Source organism: Malaya genurostris, chromosome 3 (assembly GCF_030247185.1).
Source record: "Malaya genurostris strain Urasoe2022 chromosome 3, Malgen_1.1, whole genome shotgun sequence".
Lineage (NCBI taxonomy): Eukaryota > Metazoa > Arthropoda > Insecta > Diptera > Culicidae > Malaya > Malaya genurostris.
Window position 1 is genome coordinate 63,946,933 of NC_080572.1, and position 13,751 is coordinate 63,960,683.

General features: G+C 39.6%; 2 protein-coding genes across 2 annotated transcripts; one reads left to right on the forward strand and one right to left on the reverse strand.

The window, feature by feature from the left end:
• Positions 1 to 875: 875 nt before the first annotated feature.
• On the forward strand, positions 876 to 1,776 carry LOC131437193 (protein DPCD). The gene is made up of 2 exons (XM_058606372.1): positions 876 to 1,567; positions 1,627 to 1,776. Exons 1-2 carry the CDS (start codon positions 1,064 to 1,066, stop codon positions 1,750 to 1,752), a joined length of 630 nt encoding a protein of 209 aa, XP_058462355.1. The 5' UTR covers positions 876 to 1,063; the 3' UTR covers positions 1,753 to 1,776.
• Positions 1,777 to 2,472: 696 nt separating this feature from the next.
• On the reverse strand, positions 2,473 to 3,053 carry LOC131437194 (small ribosomal subunit protein eS19A-like). The gene is made up of 2 exons (XM_058606373.1): positions 2,983 to 3,053; positions 2,473 to 2,926 (listed from the first exon to the last, which is right to left on the reverse strand). Exons 1-2 carry the CDS (start codon positions 3,051 to 3,053, stop codon positions 2,527 to 2,529), a joined length of 471 nt encoding a protein of 156 aa, XP_058462356.1. The 3' UTR covers positions 2,473 to 2,526.
• Positions 3,054 to 13,751: the final 10,698 nt, after the last annotated feature.

A 13,751-nucleotide genomic window follows, 5' to 3' on the forward strand; every position in this document is an offset into this window, starting at 1 on the left:
AGTTCAACTCACAAGAAGAAAATTAAAAACGCAGTTTAATCTTTTTTACTCGTTCAGTTGAACGAGACTGATATGTCGCTTACTAAGTCACGGCCATCTAATTCTACTGAAAATGTTAGCATAGATTTTTTTTATGTTACGTTATGTGCAACAGGAGATGTCTACATTCATAAACTTATCACTTTTCCAGAAAGCAATTTATCTTTGACTTTACGAATACCCCAATGATATTCCTTCAAATAATAATTATAACATAAATGAATTGATTTAATTGATAAATACTACCGTTCATTCTATGAATTCTTTAAACTATATAAACTAAGTTACTTTTCAATTTGGTATTTAATTCTGACACAATATCAGTACGAATTTTATTAAAAAATTATCCTCTCCGACCAATATTGGTAGGTTGTTTATATCAGTGGCTTGAAATTCACCTAATGGACAATAATTTATAAAGCCACTTCTCAAAAAATCAAATCACTACTGAAAGTGATAACTAAATTGCTATCACCTCCATTTTGACATGAAGGTGATTAAATCGCGGTGACTATCACCTTACGTAATGCCAACGTTTGATAGTGATGTTAGCCTCTCAGCAGTGGTGACAGAACTTGGTGATTATCACCTCACATGATTCCAAATTTTCAAAAGTGATAATCACCTTACATGATTCCACCCCAGATTTGTGAAAAGTGTTTGATTGATGAAACTCTCCTGGGTCAGTTTCAGTTTCTCAAGCGAAAACGACAGCAAAATGCAGTGATCATTGAAAAGGATTGTAGAGAAAACCTTTCATGTAAAAATAGGACCATTTTGGATCTCATGACTGGTAAATGTGAACACCTGTATTAATACATCATGGGTCTCATAAGCCAAGCTCTCTTTGTATAAATTTTTGACTGAACGCAACCAAGTCTACCACTGGTTTTGTTTCTTTTCCGTTATGCAGGATCAAAGTATAATAACACATCACCATGGTAATCTTGATAGTTCGTTAGGAAAACGATAGAACCTTGTCTAGAACTCCTAGAAATAGCCTACTATTAAAACAAAAGTAAACATGTCCTACGTTGCATGGCTAGCCAAAATACGCAGTGCGGACAAATCTTCCGTCATTCAAGGCACTGTCCGAAAAGTTCATTACAATTTCACCGATGGCACTGAAATGGTAGAGGAGTACAGTACCGAAACGGGAATGGTTCTCAGGCGTGCGTGGAAGTTACGTAGTGATCTGATTCGAAAGGATAATTGGGAAATTGAGCTAGGAGAGCATATTCCGAAACAATTCCAATCAAACGAAATGTTACTATCGGAAGCAACAACAGAGCCGTTTCTATCGAAAAGGATCACCCGAAATGCAATCGAGTGGCGCATAAGAAATCTACCTTATCCATTGAACACTTACACCATAACATGCGACGGAGCTGCTCACATGGTTACTGTGCGGACATCCAACAAAAAGTACTTCAAGAAAATCGTGGTGCCGGAATTTCAAAGATGTAATTTTGAACCAAAGGTGGAGGATTTAATGTTGCGACACCAAAACCAGACGCTAATCATATCGGTAAGCTAACTTACATTTCACTGTTCTGCATTTGTTTACCTAACGAAATGCATTTTTAGTATAAAAAGCCTCCTATTCTAATTGAAATGGAAAAAGCTGTTCTACTTGAACTTCAAAATGTGGAAACAGTTGAATATGACGATATTAAATGTGAAGATTTACTCAAAGGGTTAATTAGTCAGTAAATAAATATGAATCGATACGGGTAACTTTCAGTTTCAGTTCATCCGAAATTTCCAACTAAGTACAAGCTTAAAATTCTAAATGATCTGTATGCTACGCGCCATGTACACGCTTCTAATAATAAAAATGTTTTGTCTGTTAAAATTATTTTGATAAATGTTTCAGTACTCATTAATTAGTATTTTATTATTTTATATAGGAATTAAACTTGGAAACTGAATTAGACTTTATACAATCCTGCATCCACATTGTGCAACTCGAAACAGATTATTTAAGCAAGAGAAAATTCCTTCATGATGGATCAGTATTTCGAGTGTAATAACTGCAAAATCAAACGAGGCAAATTAAATTTTCTAGCAGAACTCGATAAATTGAGAGCAGAGGTTTTACATCCATTTAACTCAATTTGAGAACTGAAACAAAGCGAAACAAATACTGCGATCTTTTTTCCTATTAAAAAACAATAACGATCGAACAAATACGGCACTAACATCTGTAAAAATACGTACGATAGGTCCTTTTGCATGTTAAAAAAATTATTTCTCATGGGTCGGCTTATTTATATACACAGTAAACAATACGACGGTAATCCAATGTTCCACATTATAAACGATAAACGAGGATTCTTCTTGTAACATTCGGAAGGACCTATCGCACCACGTCCTTCGCATATTCAGTACTGAAATGGAGCTGTTTCTTCTTAGATAAATCCATATACATAATAAATTTGTATCATTCATTTATACTCTTACATCTTTAAGTGTAAACAATGTAGTTTAAGCCAGTACAATGGTGGCAGCTTCCTTTTTCAAGGCTGCCCGCTGTTTGCTAATAATCTGAGCGGCAATGCGGTCCAAATCACGCTGGCCCTGACTGGTTAATTTGCGACCACCTTCTGGATGTTTTTCGATTAATTTGATTTGTTCCAGTGCTTGAACAGCTTTTCGGGTAGCACTACCATCAGCACGACAGAAATGTGATGGGCGAACACCGTTACGCTGACGACCTCCATAGATACGAGTTATCGAACCAACACCCGATGGACTTTGATGATATAATCGTCGCAAAATCGAGGCACACCGCACGTAGAACCAGTCCGGATCTGTGGGGGCAAGTTCCTTGTACTTAGCAGTTTTGATCAGATCAATATAATCGGGAACCTTCAATTTGCCGGATCTAAAATTAAACACAATCAATAATGGAGAATCATGTATCATCGACATAGTACTCACTTCTTTAGAAAAAGCGCAACGCCCTGGACAACTTTGTCCTGATCGACGTCTTTAACAGTGATTCCTGGCATCTGCAATAAGCGGAAAAATAGAACAGCAAATTATTTTGTGTATAGTCCCATCAAACACTTAACCTTGCTGTTGACAAAATTAACAGCAAAAACTGGTTTAAGATAGCAGAGATAACTTTATTTTGATTCTTCCAAATTAGTAGAACTATTAATGGTACAATTTGGAGCAATACCGTATAAAATTTATAAAATTATCATTGCATTTTCAATATTTTTCTTGTAAAACGCGAAACTCGTACCTTGGCTTGTACGTAAAACCGGAAAAAGAGAAGGAAAGAATTCAATATCGTGTCTTGTTGACATTTCAAATGACGTCTTTAAAAGCGACGCGGCATATTTTTGACAATTTGACATCCGCATGATGAGATCGATCCAGAGATGCCAGGTTTGCAGATCGGTAAATTTGTATATTTCTTACAAAGTTCTGCGGAAATATTTCCATCTGCAGTACAGTACACTCTGCTGATTTGAGAAGTTTTTACAGACGGTTAACAAAAGTTATAGACTTTTAAAACTGATTCAACTGTTTTTTTTTAATTTTTTTTGCTCGCTAAATCAACAAAGTTCAGCCCTTCCGCAAAATTCAAGCCGATTAAAGGACTATTCACACATATCCGGTCCGGTTCAGTTCCGGCACGACACCGTGCACGAATACTGATATTATTTCGTTCGTTTTATATGCGCCCATTCACACCTATCCGGCACCATGACTTTTCAGTGCAGCTCGCCTTCAGTGTAGCGTCCGTCCGGCAAACTGAAATTCGTCGTCATCGATATTTTTTTATTTTCACTGAAGTCGGTATGTCACTGCATTTGCTGTGTCGGAACGGAATTTTGGCTGGAACATCCCCCCGAGCCGTTGCCAAGGACTAATCCAAGTTGACCTGGGAATTGTCCGAAGTCAGCCTTGATATAGGTTTCATCGTCCATCAGAAGACACCCGTCGAACTTGTTCAGCACCTGGTCATATAGTTTCCGAGCACGAATTTTGACCACACTATTCTGTTTTATGGTCCGATTTGGCTGTTTGCTAGCTCAATACGACTTGATTTCTTCCCGGAGTCGAGTTCTCCTCACGGTACTATGGGCAGCACCGATTTATCTGGCCAAATCACGGTCTGACAGATTAGGATTCCTCTTAATCGTCTTCAAAATCTTACCACGCAGTTTCCGGTCGACAGTTTCACCAAAAACAAATTATAATACGGAATACTTCGACAAAATTTCGAGGACACATGTTGCGCTCTGTAGTGTACTCTAGAGAGTTTTCTGTACAACTGGCAATACTGAAGGGTGCAATTCAACTCATTATAGTTACTGTTTATTATTCTGATCCTTGCTGTTGAATCAGAAAAAAATTGCTGTTACATACAATGCGTGTTATAGTAAAGTAAGTTAAAAAGCGTTTTGTATGCTTACATTAAAAAGTATTTTGCTGATAAAATATAACTTTCTATATTTTCAGCGCTGGCAAATTTATCGCATGTGACTAATATGTAGATGATTTGGAATAATAGAAAATAGTTGAATCGACAAGACTGTCGGATGAACTGTAGCTGAACGTTTGTATCCGACAAATTATAAACTCTTATCTAAATAGTGACATTCGACACCTATTTCTTTGAAAACGTGGTAGATGTTCATTTAGCTCACCGACTCATGGTTCGTTCAAGATATCGGATTCCATACGAAAGAGCACACTAGATATTTTTGAGATAATATATTTTGAAAATTTCATAAAGCTCATCTTAATTCCAAAAACTTGTGGCGTTTACAACTAATGTATTAGAATCACTATGATCAATCAATTTCAGACACTATGTTTTGAATTGAATCGTCTGAATCATTTACGAATGGTCCACGAAAATAGTGTACATTATTTTCTGAAAACAGCAAAAACAGGGCAGCTAAATCCCCAGTTTTATTGTCAAATTCGAATGTTTAATGTAAATCTAAACAGATAGATTTGAACCTAAACTGGCTGCCATTATGTGCCGATTATTGCTATATTTATTGCTGGGCATGACAACGTCTGCATGCTCATCCATTCTGGTTCAATGTTTCCTGTAGATATTAAGAATCCGGAATATCTCGCTTTTTCTGTGGTATTCTCCTTATGATACTGGTGTCTAAAACCGAGCTAGCACCGCTAAATTAACTATCTCTTCGTCTGGAACAGAACATTGCCCTTCTATCCGATACATTCCGTTCGGCTTTCGGCCTTAGCCAGCGTCTGTAAGATGAAATTATTCTGTTTACATACATATGTTTACATAAAGAAAAGAACCACTCAGAGTGCTGAAAACGTAAGGTGTTTTAGTGAGTATTTGATAGGTACAATCCTGACTAAGCCTACACTGAGAAAAGAACCATAGTAATCGCAACCTGCTTTTCATTGTCATTTCAACTATACGCTAAAATAGTAGCAAAGAGCATAATATATGACTATTCACCATCTGTATTGTATAAATTACTAGACAACAAATACTACGACTTGACTAAACTATTTGTATTTATGACTTTTCTGGCATGGTCATACTGAAAATGGTAGTCATCTCAAATATAAGAACAAATAGTTAAACTCACAAATTCTAGTAAGGTGAAATTGTTCTTGAGTCTTGATATATGAGAAGCGAAATAGTTATTGCTACCATGTGAATATGTTCACAGTATAAAAATGTTACCATAAATAGATACATTGTTTGATAGACGATTATGAAGTTTGAAAAGACTATTCATGTAGTCCATATCAACAGAATTTATGTAGTAATCACATTATCGTGTATTTTTTGTTTTTTATTCGACTATGTATTTCATTTGTGCTGACTATACAAATTGTCAATAAACGAATGTTCTATGTTATTGTCACATAAAGTTACAATATAGCAGAAAATTTCGTACGTGGGTACACATCAGTGATTGACATGAAAAAAATATTTTATATGATGACTTTGTGTAATTTGATAGGTCTTGCAGGTGAGTAAAGTTTGTAGCCTTACTAGTTTCCGTCATTGAAATTCAATTTTTCAACAATTTTTCCTTCAACGGCTACGTTTTCCAGTGAAATCAACGTCTCGTATACGATTTATTATTCATTATCGGTCGCTGTAGAAACAACATCCAATGATTGATGAAAACGACGAATATCATCCGATTTCCGAATTCAAATCCGACGGAAAAAATAACAATATATCGCAGGTGGGTATCGAGGTTTACATCTGGACTTGGCTATTAATTTCTTTCATGCTACTCATTCCTGCTTCAGGAAAAATCCACCGGACATCAGAGTCTTTGATCAACTGCTGCTACCAAACAATGTTCCTCAGTGTCTACGTTGCTAATCAACATTTTACCAGGCATGTCATCATTCAATATGATGTGAAATAAAATAAAATTCCATGAAACTATTTTGTTTTCTTGTTCTAAAATTTAAATTCATCAAACTTCAACATTAGCTCATGTTCATTCGTAACCGAATGTTCGAAGTGAGCACACGCGTTTTTTTTAACAATCGACATCGGTAAGACGAAGGTGCCTATCACAGCAGAGGCTGTAGTATAGGCATTAAATAAAAGTGATAAAAAGTAGCATCCCCGCAAGTGAGTTCTGTCTGTGCACCGGTTTTGTATCGGTATCGACAGTAGACGCTATTGTGCTATCCTCGGGCAGCAGTTATTTCTATTGTTTGCTACCCGCATCGCAGCAGCCAAATCCTGAGTCAAGGTCACGCTGAAGCACAACGAAGGAGTGAAGGAGCAACTCACCTAACAGCTTACCGTGACATACTGTTAAGTATTTTCTCAAACTTTTTCTTTCAACTTTTACTATTCATATATTTTCTTTTCATTTTATTTCTTTCTTTTTCATTTCAAGTGCGGGAGACTTCTTTACTCCCGCACTTTAAATATGAATATTGATGACAGTGGGGGTGTCTCGGAGGAGGGCGAAGCTGAACGAATGAACGAAGAACATTTAGAGGCTGAGTTTGCTTCCGAGATGCCATCTACCCCTCCTATACCATCTCCCCCTCCGATACCATCTCCCCCTCCAATGCCATCTCCCTCTCCGATGCCTCCATCTCCCTCTAAGATATTGCCTGCTCGCCAAAAAGTTTACCAAGACGATGGCTCGGGGGGTCCGTGGGTGGTATACTTCCGGCCCAAATTAAAGTCTCTCAGAGTTTTAAATATTGCTCGGGACCTGGAAAAACATTTCTCGGCAATAAAAACAATAGATAAGGTTTCGCCAAACAAGTTACGCGTTGTTGTGTCCGACCTGAAGCAAGCAAACGAGATTGCTACCAGCGAGTTGTTCACGAAGGAGTACCGCGTGTACGTCCCGTCTCATGTGGTGGAGATCGACGGTGTGGCTCGTGACGAAAGTCTGACAATCGACGATCTAATGAAGGACGGGGTAGGCCGTTTCAAAAACCCCGACCTTCAATCAGTGAAAATTTTGGAGTGCAAGCAATTGCACTCCAAATCGATAGATGGTAAATTTTACCAATCGGACTCATTTCGCGTGACTTTTGCCGGATCTGCACTTCCAAATTATTTGGTAGTGAGTGGAGTTCGTCTACCTGTTCGGCTGTATGTACCGCGGGTAATGCATTGTACAAGCTGCAAACAGCTAGGTCATACGGCAACCTATTGTTGCAACAAACTGCGATGCGGCAAATGCGGAGAGGCCCATGAGGACGATCTCTGCAGAAGAGCAGTGGAAAAGTGTTGCTACTGCGGGGAGAATCCTCATGATCTTTCGGTGTGCCCTACGTACATACAGCGTGCGGAGAAATTGAAGCGATCCGTGAAAGAACGTTCCAAACGTTCTTATGCGGAAATCTTAAAAAGAACCACTCCATCGACCCCTGAGAACCCGTTTGCAATCTTGCCAGTTGAAGAGGATACCTCTGACGACCCAGGCGAAGGACCTTCCTACACACAGGTTGAAGGAAGCAGGAAAAGACAAAATCTGGCTTCTCTCAAGCTTCCTCGTAAAGGCCTCAGACTGTCCTCTTCGTCACAAAAGAACCAAACGGAAACAAAAAGTGCTGACTCAAAACCGAAGCAAACACCTCCTGGGTTCAAAAAACTTAGGGATGATAAGGAGTACCCAGCACTTCCTGGGGCATCAAAAAACCCGAATGACCCCAAAGCACAACCAGAAAATCCAACAAACGCTGGATTATTGAAATTTTCTGATATCGTGGACTGGATATTAACAGCCTTCAATATTACTGATCCTCTGAAAAGCTTCCTAACTGCTCTACTGCCAACAGTAAGGACATTTTTAAAACAGTTGACTGAACAATGGCCCCTCCTTGCAGCGATCGTATCTTTTGATGGATAATTTACCACTGAGAATCGAAGATATGATCATTGTGCTTCAGTGGAATTGCAGAAGTATCATTCCAAAACTTGATTCTTTCAAACACTTAATACATACTCATAATTGCGATGTATTCTCCTTGAGTGAAACTTGGCTTACTTCTAACATCAACCTCGACTTCCATAATTTTAACATAATCCGCCTGGACCGAGAAGACTCTTATGGAGGGGTACTTTTAGGGATTAAAAAGTGCTATTCATTTTATCGTATTAACCTCCCCTCGACACCGGGAATTGAAGTTGTTGCTTGCCAAATTAATATTAATGGCAAAGATCTATGTATAGCTTCTATCTACATTCCTCCCAGAGTCTCGATAGGGCATCGTCGGCTTGCAGACATCATAGAACTTCTTCCTTCACCGCGGCTGGTTTTAGGGGACTTTAACTCGCATGGTACAGGATGGGGCTGCTTATATGATGATAATCGTTCTTCGTTATTCCAAGATCTGTGTGACAACTTCAATTTGACAATTCTAAACACGGGAGAAATGACACGGAACCCTAGACCGCCAGCACAACCAAGTGCGCTGGATTTATCCCTTTGCTCGACTTCGCTACAGTTAGATTGCAAGTGGAAGGTAATCTGTGATCCTCACGGTAGCGATCACTTGCCGATCATAGTTTCTATCACCAACCGTGGAAGACCATCGGAAACAATCAATGTTTCGTACGATTTCACACGAAACATTGATTGGAAACGTTACGCGAGCTCGATGTCTGAGAAACTAGAAACATCACAGGAGCTTCCTCCGGAGGAAGAGTATACATTTTTGGCTGGCTTGATTCTTGACACCGCAATTCAAGCTCAGACGAAACGAGTACCTAGCGCGCAAACTAGTATGCGTTCTCCCAACCCATGGTGGGACAAAGAGTGCTCAGAGCTGAAAACGAAAAAAGCTTCAGCCTTCATCTCGTTTAGAAGGAACGGAACTCCAGATAATTATCGGAAATACGCGGCGTTAGAATTTCAAATGAAAAGTCTGATTAAAGCTAAGAAACGCGGTTACTGGCGAAGGTTTGTTGACGGATTAACGAGAGAAACAGCAATGAGCACTCTTTGGAATACGGCCCGTCGCATGCGCAATCGAAATCACGCGAACGAAAGCGAGGAATATTCTAACCGCTGGATATTTGATTTCGCTAAGAAAGTATGTCCTGATTCTGTTCCGGAACAGAAGATATCCCGCGTCGCGACATTGAATACAAACGAAACACCGTTTTCGATGGTAGAGTTCTCACTTGCGCTCTTGTCGTGTAACAATAGAGCCCCGGGGTTAGACAGAATTAAATTCAACTTGTTGAAAAATCTGCCCGACTCTGCCAAAAGGCGCTTGTTGAATTTATTCAACAAGTTCCTCGAGGGTAATATTGTCCCACACGAATGGAGAGAAGTGAGAGTTATTACTATTCAAAAACCTGGAAAACCAGCCTCCGATCACAATTCGTATCGGCCGATTGCTATGCTTTCCTGTATTCGGAAATTGTTGGAGAAAATGATTCTCTTCCGTCTAGACAATTGGGTCGAAACAAATGGATTGCTTTCAGGTACACAATTTGGGTTCCGCAGGGGCAAAGGAACGAACGATTGTCTAGCGTTGCTCTCAACAGAAATTCAAATGGCATTTGCTCGTAAAGAACAAATGGCATCAGTTTTCCTCGACATCAAGGGGGCATTCGATTCAGTTTCCATTAACGTTCTATCTGAGAAGTTGCATCAGCATGGTCTTTCACCAGTTTTGAACAACTTTTTATATAATCTATTGTCCGAGAAACACATGCATTTTGAGCATGGTGATTTGACGACAAAGCGATTCAGTTACATGGGTCTTCCTCAGGGCTCATGCTTAAGCCCCCTTTTATACAACTTTTACGTAAATAACATTGATGAATGTATCAACACATCTTGCACGCTAAGACAACTTGCCGACGACAGTGTTGTGTCTATTATAGGACCCAAAGCTGCCGATCTCCAAGGACCATTGCAAGATACCCTCGACAACTTGTCGACATGGGCTTTTCAAATGGGTATCGAGATCTCTACGGAGAAAACTGAGCTGGTTGTATTTTCAAGGAAGCGAGAACCTGCGCAATTACAGCTTCAACTAGGGGGTGAAACCATAGCTCAGGTTTTCACATTTAAATATCTCGGGGTCTGGTTCGATTCCAAAGGTACCTGGGGATGTCACATTAGGTATTTGAAACGAAAATGCCTACAGAGAATCAATTTCCTTCGTACAATAACCGGAACTTGGTGGGGCTCTCACCCAGGAGACCTGATCAGGTTGTACAAAACGACGATATTGTCAGTAATGGAATATGGATGTTTCTGTTTCCGCTCCGCTACGAATATTCATTTCATTAAACTGGAAAGAATTCAGTATCGTTGTTTACGTATTGCCTTGGGTTGCATGCAATCAACCCATACGATGAGTCTTGAAGTGCTGGCGGGCGTCTTACCGTTGAAAAACAGGTTCTGGGATCTCTCATATCGACTGCTAATCCGATGCGACATTTTGAATCCGATGGTGATAGAAAACTTTGAAAAGCTCGTCGAGCTTAATTCACAAACCCGTTTTATGTCCTTGTATTTTGACTACATGGCTCAGAATATAAATCCTTCTTCGTTTGTTCCCAATCGTGTTCATTTTGTGGATACTTCTAATTCTACTGTGCTTTTCGACACATCCATGAAAGAAGAAATTTGTGGAATCCCGGATCCTGTACGCCCTCAAGAGATCCCAAAAATTTTTAATAATAAATTTAAAGAAGTCGACTGTAATAAAATGTTTTACACTGACGGATCATATCTAGACGGGTCCACTGGCTTCGGTATATTCAATGTAAATTTCACCGCTTCCTATAAACTCAGTGATCCAGCTTCAGTTTACGTCGCAGAACTAGCTGCAATTCAGTATACCCTTGAGATCATTGACACTCTGCCCACAGATCACTACTTCATTGTATCGGACAGTCTCAGTTCCATTGAGGCTCTCCGTTCAGTGAAGCCTGGAAAGCACTCACCGTATTTCCTGGGGAAAATACGGGAACAATTGAGTGCTTTATCTGCAAAATCATACCAGATTACCTTGGTTTGGGTCCCCTCACATTGTTCCATACGGGGCAATGAGAGGGCGGACTCGTTAGCCAAGGTGGGCGCACTAGAAGGTGATATCTATGAAAGACCAATCTGCTTCAATGAATTTTTCAGTTGCTGTCGTCAGAAAACTCTAGCTAGCTGGCAGAATACATGGAATAGTGGAACTCTGGGACGATGGTTACACTCAATAATCCCACAGGTATCGACGAAAGCTTGGTTCCGGGGGTTAGACGTGAGCCGAGACTTTATTCGTGTAATGTCAAGGCTCATGTCTAATCATTATATGTTCAGCGCGCATCTCCGTCGTGTGGGGCTCGCTGAGAGTGGTGTCTGCGTTTGCGGTGAGGGTTATCATGACATCGAACATGTTGTTTGGACATGTGTCGAGTATTGTGATGCCAGGTCCCAACTCATAGGTTCCCTTCGGGCCCGAGGTATACCACCCTTCGTACCAGTCCGCGACGTCTTGGCAACTCGAAATCTTCCTTATATGACTCTCATCTATAACTTCTTGAAAACTATCAATGCTCAAATTTAGTGCTCTCCCTATCTCTTTCTCGTCTACAGCTCTACCGCACTCTTCTTTACGTTGCTGGAAGTATGGCCTGTGTAAACGATGCTTCGGAGCATGCACCTGCCTTGAACTGACTGAGTTGCTGGAAGCTACCCAAAAACGTCACATCAACGTCAGAACACACCAACGAAGCATCCCAATCCAGAATAATCTCTTCATTGCTACAAGCTGAAAAACATGAAGATTCATCGAACGCAAAATGTGTCTAAAAGATGTATGCCACAAACCAATGATGTATTCAAATTTCAATTCAATACTGTGTAGGTCCCACCCTCCCTATGTCCCCTTACTAACTGGGGAGTATGCCGCCCCGTAATACGGCATCCCTTTCTCTCTCCCTAACAACAAGACAATCGGCCACGTTAAGCTAAAGCAAATGAGCCTAATAAAAATTTTATTTGAAAAAAAAAAAATTAGCTCATGTTTTGCTGATCTTCAGCATTGTTGAATCAACCACTGCTTTAAGTTTCGAAATAACTGGAAGTGAAATGTCAAAAAAACTATGACTCTGGTTATAGCAAAAACTGCAATGTAAAAAAAAATATTCGGTCATTGTTAGGCTAACCATCTCAATCGTATTAGTTATTCATACAATACACTGTTCAATATTACTATTCTAGAGCCGATACCATTCATAGTAAACATGAACTTGACTATTGTTGAAATCATCTGATTTCATAGTCGGCTGAAAACCACTATACGCTCATGATCAAGTTGGCCCTCTATATAGTAACTGTTACCATAATATTTTTCTGAGTGTAGGTATGATACCTTGCATTGGTTGAACTACGAATAACTAAGTCAAATACTTTCAATGATTGGAGTGAAGTAAACTTCCGCTTTTTGTGAATGTTTTGAAAACTGACGGGCTCTCACAAACTGTACAGTAATGTGTATACAATCAATTGTATGAAATTTCTGTTGCCCAGTAAACAATACGAAAATAACAAAACTAATAAAACCATAGCAACTTCAAGTAAAGTTGCCAGTTAAAAATTTTTTGCTTTTTCTCCTTTGTCAAAGCAAAACGGAAGAATAGACTAGGCTAACTTGTTCTTTCGTAGAACCAAACATTGGTGATCCGTTTGTATGGGACCTAGGGGTATTATTATTTGTATTTAGTATCACTCCGACGATTGGCTTGAGGCTTCCGAATCGTTGTCAATGTTCCCTTATACCGTTTAACAACGCGCCATACGGTATTTCTGGGCAATTTCAGTTGTTTAGCTAGCCTACATGCAAACCACAATGGATTTTCCAAATAACTGTGCACAATTTTTTCCCTTCTTTCGGCTTCCATGTTGATTGTTTACAAAGTACAGTCGATTTACGGAATGACAAAAATCATACGTGAAACTGACAAAATTCCCGACACGTGGGCGCCAAGAACTTTCAAATTCGTCCACCAGGAGAGCCACAATATGAGCAAAAGTTTGTTCCAATTCTGAATGAAGCAAGCTTTATACTTCTACCACAGACTAACAGACATGACACTATGAGTAAATTCTTCTAAAAATAAATTTTTGTTGGACACTAGCTCCACCTATATTGAACTGCGCGAACTATTTAGTATCGGTAAACCCCTTGTGTTATGTAAACGTTTTTTTACTAGTTGGCCCAGCTCCCCCCCCCTCCCCCCC